At 38.4% G+C, this 11,509-nt stretch overlaps 1 protein-coding gene across 1 annotated transcript in view; it reads right to left on the reverse strand.

Annotated features, from left to right (window-relative positions):
• Positions 1 to 234: 234 nt before the first annotated feature.
• si:dkey-96l17.6 (uncharacterized) overlaps positions 235 to 11,509 on the reverse strand; it is a 24,718-nt gene continuing 13,443 nt past the window's right edge. The window contains exons 5-11 of the mRNA XM_060883728.1: positions 6,996 to 7,188; positions 6,691 to 6,871; positions 3,394 to 3,604; positions 2,926 to 3,086; positions 949 to 1,151; positions 509 to 587; positions 235 to 375 (exon numbers count right to left, since the gene is read on the reverse strand). Coding sequence (XP_060739711.1) covers positions 325 to 375; positions 509 to 587; positions 949 to 1,151; positions 2,926 to 3,086; positions 3,394 to 3,604; positions 6,691 to 6,871; positions 6,996 to 7,188 — 1,079 coding nt within the window. The 3' untranslated portion in view covers positions 235 to 324. The remainder of the gene's footprint in view (positions 376 to 508; positions 588 to 948; positions 1,152 to 2,925; positions 3,087 to 3,393; positions 3,605 to 6,690; positions 6,872 to 6,995; positions 7,189 to 11,509) is intronic.

Here is an 11,509-nt window from a genome sequence, read left to right on the forward strand (position 1 = left end):
GACTACAATTAGCTGTATAAATTAACACAATCAAAGGACATGTATTACAACCATTTGCAGGTAAAACAACCACATTATTTGTTTCTCAGATTTTTTTAAAACAGAAGTTGCCATGGTGACTGAGAACATGCAAAGAGTAATTTTTCATTAAATCAACACTCCATCACTGGACCCTCAATAAAATCACCTGCATGACACCAAATAAACAGTCTAATTAATGAAATGCACATTCCAGTTAGTCTCTTTATTTTAATACATCAGTTCAAGCACAAACAACAAGTCTCCAAAAGTGTGAGAGAAAGAGTGCCAGATTTGAGTGAACTTTCATACATCTTCCTCTTCTACAGTCTGTCCTGATTTTAGTCTCAAAATCACCTAGGAATACAATGTGAGAGACAAAGAGAAAGTCAACAGTTCCTTCTGCAAGTGATCCATTTTAAGTGATGCTTAAAATCTTGATGAAACATGCCAAAACTGTAGAAGTGTAATGAAATGTAGTAGAATTAACCTCTTTGAGTTGAGTGATCTCTTTGCTCTCCATATTCCTCTGTGCGTGGTTGGTGATGGCCTTCACTCGTGAGGCATATCTGAGTTGGAAAAGAAGCAATTTTTTTATATTATTGTCACATTAATGCTTGATTCAAAGACTTATAGCCACTTATTTCTTTTTCTCTTTTTATCTAGCTTCAAGAATTTAGCATGTACCCTGCCACTTTATATTCTTATAATAAAAACATAGTGTGTGCAACTGAATGACTCCCTGACTCATAGGTGCTATGTACTGAAGCCAATACATACAAAATAATTAGAAATATAAAGCTATTTTTAGTGCTGTATTATTTGTATTACTACAAAATCCAAGGCAGTTCCAAATATAACCTTAGAACTATCAAAAATACCCTTGAGGAAAGGTAATAGGAAATATGTGCCATTGTGTTTGTGTCTTACATAAGTGAAGTAAGGGTCTCCTCCAGGTTGCAGTCAGAAGGAGAGACGTTAAGGAACATAAGTGTTTTGGCATTGCCTCCCAGGGAGTCCTGCATGAGCTGTGTCAATTTGTTGTTGCGGTACGGAACGTGAGCTTGCTCCAAAGCCAGAGCTGAGATCACATCACCCAGGGCACTCAGAGATTTATTAATAGAATTAGCCTCCTGCACAGCACACAAAAATATTGAGTAAATTGCTAACCCTAACATACCTAGGAGTAGATCTGTAACTCAAGTACCAGTTGGCAAGCATGGTGCTCTCACAGGGTCTCTGCAACCACTGAATTGCATCTGCTGCATGCATGAAATCATACATGAGTTCTGTTCCTGTAAAGGGAGTGAGGGACTGCCATTCCTCTGACATAGAGAAAAAGTCTAATTTGGCACTCTGGGACTCCAATCCACAGACAGAATTTCAAATTTGATCATTCAAATTGAATATTCCACATGTGACTGCTATCAGTCTGGCAGACAGGCTGCTGTGGATGTTCTTGCTAAATCAACACTGAGGAAAATGTGAGACCAGCCCAGGTGACATTGTCCCTCTAGCTGTCAGACATGTGGGGAGATCTGACCAGTTACAAATTCCATTTTAATTGGACACGTGTACCAGCTCTAATTGTCTTCTGTGCCATGAAGATTTTAGACCCTCACTGAGATGAGGCCAACCATGTGAGGATCCTGAGGCATCTACAGAGATGTACCACCTCCAGTTGGACTCATGAAGTATTCGGACATACTAAGAGGAGATGCCATACAGGTGGTCTTTAAGGACAACAACCTCCTCATCAATACAAAATTTGTCAGACCCTGACAAATCACACCCTCCAGTGTATATAATCACACCCTCCAGTGTCACGCAAATGAGGATGTGTTCCCCTTTGAGTCTGGCTCCTCTCAAGGTTTCTACCTTTACCATCCTAGGGAGTTTTCCTTGCCACAGTTGCCTGAGTAACCTCAGGCTTGCTCATTGGGGATTAATACAAACACATTAAATATATCTAATATCAATTTTTTTGTATTATATTAATTTTTATATTAAACTTTTGTTTTATGTTTATATTCTGTAAAGTTCCTTTGAGACAATGTTAATTGTTAAAAGTGCTATACAAATAAGTTGAATTTGATACAGCAATAGAGACATAAAGAACTGGTATAAAGACATTGGCAGAACCCGTTTGTATGAAGTATTGTATGAATGCATGACGCTTTGGAAATCAGCTGTCAGGCTTTCAGCTGTCAGAAATTACTGGCTGTGTTGGTCTCGGAAAGATTCATACCACAGTGTACTGTATTATCAAAGGAGAAATGCTGTTGGAACTCTCATTTGGCTCCACCTGCCCAAGTGTATTGCAAGGGAAATTTCAAATTCTCTTCACAAACCTCCTTTCCCTTTGTGCCACTGTCTGGACACAGGGTTAGACGGTATATCTTACCATAAGGTGAGGAAACCTTGGTTAAAACTCCAGAACAGTTTTCTGAAAATGCAAAAATCACTACACGATCTCCATATCCTCCTATATGGTGAGAGAGCTTGTCCATGTAAGAGATAGCATGAAAAAAGAGACCTCAGGCTCAAATTTCAAGCACAGTGGAATGGTATCTGCCTTGTTACTAAACACTTGGGTCAAGTCTTATAACAGGTCAGAGAGCTGAAGAGCACTGTCCTCATAACTTTTGACACATCGATGAGACAAGAGTTCTAGACTTGGGTCAGAACAAGAGGCAGGTGCCATTTCAGTGCAAACCAATTCTACCCAGGGCCATAACTCAAGAGTGTTTACAGGTTTATCTAAGGTAGATAGAATTTACAATTCATTGCAGGTTTAGTTCTTGTTTAAATGTTTCCAGACTTTATTTAAGATGCTAGTAGTTATTTTAACTATGATAATACACAGGTAATCATTCAAATTATATACAATTTATTTAGCATCATCACCTTCAGTTGGTCATCTTTAGCTCCCGTCTTTGCCGCTCTCTCGCTTCCTGCCAGGTCAACAAGGTTCAGCTTACCATACGTCATACTGCCGTTTGCCAGGTTGCGACTTTCCAGCATGATGCTGATGATCAGATGAGAACGAGAGCTTTCTATATTCATCTCTGTAGGTTCAACCACACCAACAAGTCACCATTTAAAATTCAAAACACAATAAAGCCAATGATCAGCAGTGTTATAGCTAATGTGTAGTTGTGTGGTCACAGATCAATTAAATCAAAACACCAGAGCTTGTTCATTTTCTTCTGTTTTGTGGAAAAACAATAAATATGGAAAAAAAACAAAAAAGAACAAAGACTAGAGCATCTTTCAATGGTTGACCCATCAGTGACTATATGATGTTATGTAAACAGTATGTTTGACAAAATATATGATCTTACATATACTGTATGTAGTGACTGATAAACATACTGGTAGCTGCAATATGGCGGTTGGCAGAACCCAGTTCAAAGAGAGCAAAGAGCTCTCCAGCACTAGTCGCTTCCTTTGCCTCTGCTCCTTGGGCAAATACAAGCCCCTTTTTGTCCTTTTTAATCTCGATGCGTTTTGACAGTGACTCAGCTGGGCTCACAAAGAGGTCCTGTAGCCGATCGTTATACAACTCCAACATAGAAGCCAAGACCTGGACAAGACATAGAAAGAGAAGAGAGATGAGAATTACAATTATATAATGGCATGATATTTCATATGCATTAAAATGACTCTTCTTTCATCTCTTCTTCATATTTTCTTAATTAGAGCCCTCGGTACATGCAAGGAAAAGTAAAACAGTATATCTTAAACACAAAAGAAGAGAAGAGAAGAGAAGAGAAGAGAAGAGAAGAGAAGAGAAGAGAAGAGAAGAGAAGAGATGTCTGGTTCTACCAAGCCCCACTCTTAACAGTGAGCAATTCATTTGCTTGATTATTAACACCTGGCTGAAATGAAATGGCCACATCCCAAGACTGTCCATAAACATATGAGGCCCCTTAGCTTCCATTAATTAGTACTGACAGTTCATGACGATCATCAGAACTACAGCCTCACCTCCCTCATTAAGAGTCCTCTGTTCTGAGCTGAATTGCATTTATGGCATTTCACAGATGTCCTTATCTAGAGCAACTTACAGAAGTGCTTTTTAGTCACTATTTAAAACAAGTCCTTAGTCTAGTCAAGTATTCAGTCTTTATTTGAAAAGAGCCAATGAGTCAGCTGTAGATGTTTACCTGGGTGCCAGGACTCATCCGGTCAGAGACATTCAACGTCCTCAACTATAGCTTACCTACCACACCTGTTTTATGACAGTTGGATGTAGTCCTCAGAGGTGGCATTAAGCATCTGTCTATGAAGCTGACCATTGAGGGGTGACATCATAGGCGGATTGGTTTCTGCACCCCACTGTCATCTAAACTGACCATTAAAACAGAATAGATCAGATGAGCCCAACCCCTGTCTCCTCTCCTAGCCAATTGGATTCACCTGCTTTTAAATATTTTTTACTGACTGGGAACCAAGAATGTCAAAGCAGATGCTTTGGCACAAGTTCACATTCAAGCAACAGTTGAAACATTGCCACGAGTGCAAATTCAAGCCTGACCGTTATATGCCCCTTTTCCACCAAAAAGAACCAGGTGCTGGTTCAGAGCTAGCACTGGTGCTGGTTCAAAGTTGGTTCCACTGGCGAACCTTCTAAGAACCGGTTTGCCTTTCCACCGGCTAGAGAGCCATCACACAGAGCCGAGTCTGACGTCACTGTATACGTGTCACGTGTCCCAGCAACTTTAGCGCAGCAGCGGCAAACACAAACACATCAACAATGGCGGATGTTGCTTTACTGTTAATGCTCATGGCTTTGTGAACCTACATTAACACTCAAACGCGGCGAATCCAACGTGTACGTGCAGCTCCATGTAATCTGTATAAACGGAGGTTGTTATTGAGAAAGTACATAACGTTATTTTATCATTAACACAGAAAAAAGTTAGCCTTAGCATGTAGCTACCTACTATCATGTGTGCTGATAATGTATCATATTGCGGTAAAGTAAAAGTGTATTAAACATTAGTATACATAAGGTACTGTATATTATCAAATGCGCTAACAGTACCCCCGCAGTAGCCCCTGACACAAGCGGTTCTTACTGTAAGTGTAGACCAGCAACGTTTTGGTGCTACTTAAGAACCACTTTACTGGTTCAGAGCCGGTACTGGTTCGGGCTCTGGCTCCGAACCAGCACTCACTGCCTCGGTGGAAAAGGGGCACTAGACAGCTTATATTTTACCCTTAATATTTTCTTTATCTGCATTCCGATGTTCAAATCTTTGTTAACTGTTGTTCTCTGTTGTCTTAGGAACAAAACTCCAATTCAGTTATCAGTCAGAAAGGTAAAACCCTAAAGGTCTTGGACACAATGTAACACCATCACACCACACAGGCAGTAGTTAGTCTGCATTATAAGATTGCAGAAAGTTTTGGAACATCTGCCTTTATATACACATGAAGTTAAATGACATCCCATTATTAATCTGTAGGGTTTAATATGGAGATGTCACATACTGTGAAATGGGTCTTGGCTAGAAACTGGGCTCTCAAACATACTCAAAGAATTGGTCATTTGTAATACCAAAGGATAACAGTAATAACCGGGGCTGGAAGAATTTTCTAACTCGTACTGTTTGATGTGGTTTAACCATGAATATACAAAGCTAAGCTGAGGGAAATACCACATCTTGAGAACATATTTAGAAGAAAAGGGAACCTCTGACTCTGATTGTCTCTGATTAACTTTGTCGTAGTTGACAACCGGTTTCAAGGTCAGCATTTTTCCTGTATTTGCACCCAGTGTATGTGGGTAAGCTATAACAACTTCAGTTCTTCTGGAAAGGCTTTTCACAAGCATTAGGAATGTGTTTATGGGAATTTTTGTCCATTCCTCTAGAAGTGCATTTGTGAGGTCAGGCACTGATGTTCAGCCAAAAGGTGTTCTATTCGGTTGAGTGCAGGACTCTGTGCAGGCCAATCAAGTTCCTCCATGCCAAACATGCTCATCCATGTCTTTATGGATCTTGTTTTGTGCACTGGTGCACAGTCATGTTGTAATATTAAGGTGTTATCCCCAAACTGTTCCCACAAAGTTGTGAACATGAAATTGCCCAAAATATCTTGGTATGCTAAAGCATTAAGAGTTCCTTTCACTGAAACTATGGGGCCAATCCCAACCGCCAAATCCAAACTCATCCTTTGGATTGCCAGACAGAGAAGCATGATTTTTCACTCCAGAGAACACATCTCCACTGCTCTAGAATCCAGTGGCAGCATGCTTTACACCTCTGCATTTGACTCTCTGCATTGCACTTAGTGATGTAGGGCTTGAATGCAGCTTAGTCTGCTATGTATATGGCATTGTATACAGTCTGTGTCTATATTAATCACATATTTATTAGTGTTTCTAGTCTTTCTAAGATCATTAATTGTCACTAGCACTTCTTATCTAACATTGTCTTGTTTAGGTTCAATCAGTTTATTAGGGTTCTACTTTTCTGTTCCCTAGTGTCACATTATTTGTTCTTGCTGTTTGTTGTGTATTTTTAAATAACAGTTGTCTATCCAGTGCCATTTTGGTACAATAAATGAAAAGGATTAAGAGAACAGTAAGTATGAGGTTAAACATAGAAAAAGGATTTGTAATAATGAATCTGAAGATGTTTTGCAAGTCACATTGCAGATCACCTTGAACTCAAATTTTGTCTCATTCTCTTGGATGATTTCAAATATCCTATTAAAAGTCCTGGGGATGATTCCAGGGTATTTCTGCTCTCTATCCCCCAACATAGTAAAAGTTTTTCCTGAGCCAGTCTGTCCGTATGCAAAGATGCACACATTGAAGCCATCAATTGCTGATTGAATTAGCCTTCAGAGAAAGCATACAATCTCGGAATACAGAAATCATCACTTTTATACACAACTGAAACAGAACTACAATTTTTTATGAGAGCAAGGAACAATTTGGGATGTTTGTATGTTCGCTTGCCTACCTGCTGGACTCCTGAAACACATCATCCTGTGTGTGCTCTGTAGTGAAGATTCTGTCAAACTGAAACTCTCGAGGGCCTCGTGGAGATTCTAGGATCACGGAGTAATCATCTAAACAAGATACGATGGTGGTGCTGCCCCTCAATAGCTCTGCCCGTGTCTGAGGCCTTATACGGCAAAACACACGGATCTTACCTGTTTAGAATGCATGTATATAACTTAACACCAGGTTTTAACAAAGTTTAAACGTAAGTATCATGGTTTTGTTCTGGTAAAAATATGAACAGTAATAAAATTTTACTTTTGCCTGAGAACTGCTGTATTTAGGAATTAGGGCTGGTTTATTCTTTTGCATATTTGTGAATACATGTAGATGTATTCAGTGTGTAGGTGCTTGTTATTTCTTCACACTTGCTCAGAATCTAAACTCAGAAAATTCATCCATCCATCAACCCATTATGGTCAATTTATGCCAATCAGCCTACAACACATAGATCAAGGTCTGATGTTAAGGTCATGTGTATCAAAAACTATGCCTTTCATGTCCTCCACCATGTTGTAATACTTCTTTCTTAGGGTCCGCTCTGCTGCATAGTGCTCAGTCATTTTCTTGTTCTCTTCTTTGACCTGTTTCAGCTGGGGAAATTCACAACAGTAGATAAGCAGGAGGAATTAATCAGAATATTTGACTACATAATTATATAATAAGGGTTATATTTTGTAACACGCCTAACACAACACAAGATAATTAACTCCTTCATGAATTCCCAGTTTTCACTTAACACCTACAGTGGCAAATTAAATTAAATACTAATTCATTATATTTGAATGTGTGCTGTTTGGATAAAACAAAATATTTTGAAAATAATTCCATTTTGTGGATTTTGGAAAACACCTTATGAAAATTTTCATGGAAGGCCATCTACAGTCATCTAGATTTTACACTCGTCTTTCTCACCTCAGCTTGCAGGAGTAAAAGCTGCTGTCCTACACGCTTCCCAACCTCTGAGTTTAGGTCACCACTGTTTTTGAACCTTTCCTCAAAGCTCTGGGGAATCATATTGAATGTAACGATAACAAGTAAATGACATTTTACATTTTAGCTCCATACCGCAATAGTGCCAAGGATTAAAAATTATCAAGATTTTGGTCGAGTTTTGCACAGCATTATTCTGTAAGCTCTAAAAAAAAATCTGTCTGCACATTTTAAGTAAAATAACCTCAATCTCATTAAATAACACATAAATAAACTAGGCAAAGTAGGACATTTTGAGCATCTTGGTGCATTACTTCTATAGCTGAAAGTAGTTTTCTTCTCATTAGCATTAACTGTAATTAAATGATTAATTAGATCAGGTGAGTCACAAGTAGGGGAAACTTTAAAATTTTGCATGACACTGAATCCCCAATCCTAGAGTAAAGAATCATCTGATGTAACATAAATGCTTTTCGGGGTAAAGGTGTTTTTTATTGTGTGTATGTGTGTGGTATGTTTGTGCATGCATACTTTTACATGCTCATCCAACTCAGCCAAATCATCCTGACTGACAGGGCCTGGTAATATAATATCAGATATTTAAAAAAAAAGAAAGGCAACATAAGTCATCTGCAAAGACACTTTCATGGACTGGATAATTTGGTTTGTTTACCAGTAAGGGTAGGTGTAACCCCTGCTTTGATACACTCCACGGCTACCAGTAAGACTTCATGCTTCTTCCGGTTAACCTCAGCTTGTGTCACCTGATCACGAAGACGGACTTCTGATGGGTTCATCCTGCTAGGAACATGACACATCCAAGTTTATTTCATAAAGCAAAGGTATATATTTTAATCTGTGAGATGATACAGATTTATGTATGCTTTTTTAACCCCAGAGATCTCGGTTCTATGCTATCCACAACTGTTTGGTTGTCCTGGTAGTACTTCGCTCCCACCGAAGCCTCAGCAACAGCTTTGCGGTTCTCCTCTGCCATCTGGTCAAACTGCTGCTTCGCCTCCGTCACCTCTGCATAGACCTGATGAGCCTGAGGAAGAGGTTTAATCATGAATTAAAAGTTCTACTTTATAGTATAAATAAATATAATTTATATATATATATATATATATATATATATATATATATATATATATATAATAGTTATATATATAGTGCTAAATAATAGTTAACTGGCACAGGAAATACTGTAAGAATACCTGTGCAATCAATAGTAGTGATAAATATACAAAAGTTTGCCTGTTGGGACTTAATGCAATTGTATTATCATTAACTAACTGCTTAACAGATACGATATTTACTGTATGTACATTTGGCATGGAATTTTCTAGAAATAATTTAGCTTAACTGCTATTGTAAGAAACATCATCCAGCTCGCTAGTATAAATGGATCATTTACAAATACTGAAATGATTTCGAAACTTAAATTAGCCTTATTGTTAATTTTAAAAAATGTAAATATTAATAATTTGTCATGAACTAATGATAATGACAGGTGCAACTAATGATTAGTAAGTTAAAAGTGTCATCTGGTGTTGTTCTAGTTTTTAAACGTGTTTGAATAATGTGCATGGTAGGATCTTTAAAAAATTTGCCACATCTTACAGTATGATGTAATAAATAATGAAGTGACAAGGACACAGATCTAATAAAATGTCTGATTGTTCAGCACTTTGTTTGATGCCATCGCACCTGATGTACTACAGCACCAAGCAGACGAGTGTATGCTGACGGCACCACACTGTCCTGCACTCCTCCTTCTCCTCCTCCATCAATCAGCATTGAGATCTCATACTGTCGTTTACCCAAACTCTCCCTCAACTCCTCCAGACGAGCTTCGGCTCCATCTAAATGTGCAGCAGAGTCACTACTCTCCTGTAAGATAATGAATGAATGAATAAATGATAGATAGATAGATAGATAGATAGATAGATAGATAGATAGATAGATAGATAGATAGATAGATAGAATCTTGTCTGAGGATATTAAAAATATTTGAATGATTTAGGGCCTACTTTCAAAGTGACATCATCCAAATATTGATTTATTGAGAATTTTATTTATTCTTTCAGTGAGCACATGACAATTTGCAACTTTCATCTGACAATCCGGCACTGTATTACTTTAAGTGTAAAATTAAAAAGCAGACATGCAAAAAAGAGAGCTTAAACACAGTCAGGAGGTTTTTATGGGTTTTTTTACTGTTTCCTTTGCTTCAGACTCCTTGGCATCCTTTGAAGTCTGCAGCATTTCCTGCACACGTCCCATCTCCATCCTGGCCATCTGCAGCTCCTGGAGTGCTAAAATAATATCAGTATTACAGTTTTTCTCAGTCGCTTTGGAACGTTTCTCAGATCAGAAATTAAATTCTCAAAACTACTTGTTCAACCTCCACATCAACCTCCAGTCATTTGTGCTCATCATAAGAACATTTCTCGTTGCTTTGATCAAATTGCAAATGCTTTGGTACATCATTTACTGGATTGTGTACAAGTGTCTGCTGTTTCCTACATTATCAGTTGTTTATGTCATGTTGATCAAAATGTATTATACTAAATATATATACTAAATGGTCTGAACCCCCAAAACATTTAGGCATGAGTTCATTGTCATTGAGTGCAAAATGGTTAAACCAGTTGTCAAAATTTGTCAAGCTCTTCTTCTTCACAGTTCTATTAAACTTTCCTTGTAAATGTGTCTTGAATTGATGAATTGTGCAGATGAACCTTGAATGTCACTAATGAAGGGGCGTGTACACCTTCAGATCTACCAATAATCAACTAGTTCTCTTAAATAGGTCAAGGCTGAATCTCGTGAACCTTTAAATTGGTAAGTGTATGTGATAAGAGCAAAACACAGATTTACAATTGTTGAAAATGGATGAATAACTAGGAAACAAACATGGTCGAGAGCCAAGAATAAGGATGCATGCTAGAAGGGTAAGGAGGCAAAATAGAGGAAGAGGAAGAAGAGGCCAGAGACATAGGCACATTTCAGATGAATTAGAGCCACTATTGTAGACCATGTTGTCAATCATGGCCTCACAATGGCTGAGGCGGGTCGGAGGGTACAGCCGAATATTGGGAGATCAACTGTGTCTTCAATAATTCAAACATTTCGTAAAGAGAACAGGTATGTAATCCCCCAGTGTGGTCTGTGCTGTTATAGTGTGTGTATACATTCTCTAACACATCTAAGTATAAATGTATTGCATTAGTGCATTTTTTCCACACAGGGCTGCAGCTCTACCTCATAGGGGTGGCAGAGGACCCCTTTTCACACCCCAAAAAGAGGAGGCTATTTGCACCATGTTCTGAGCAAACAATGCCATTAGGTTAAGGGAAATACAAAAGGCTGTTGTAGAAGATAATAATGTATTTGAAAACATCCAGTCTGTTAGCATCTTAACTATCGATAGGGTGTTGAAGAGACACCACATGAGCATGAACAGCTGTACCGTGTACCATTTCAAAGGAATGGTGACAGAGTGAAGGAGCAACGTATGTACAGTACAGGTAAAAC

The sequence above is a fragment of the Tachysurus vachellii genome, chromosome 12, assembly GCF_030014155.1.
Source record: "Tachysurus vachellii isolate PV-2020 chromosome 12, HZAU_Pvac_v1, whole genome shotgun sequence".
NCBI lineage: Eukaryota > Metazoa > Chordata > Actinopteri > Siluriformes > Bagridae > Tachysurus > Tachysurus vachellii.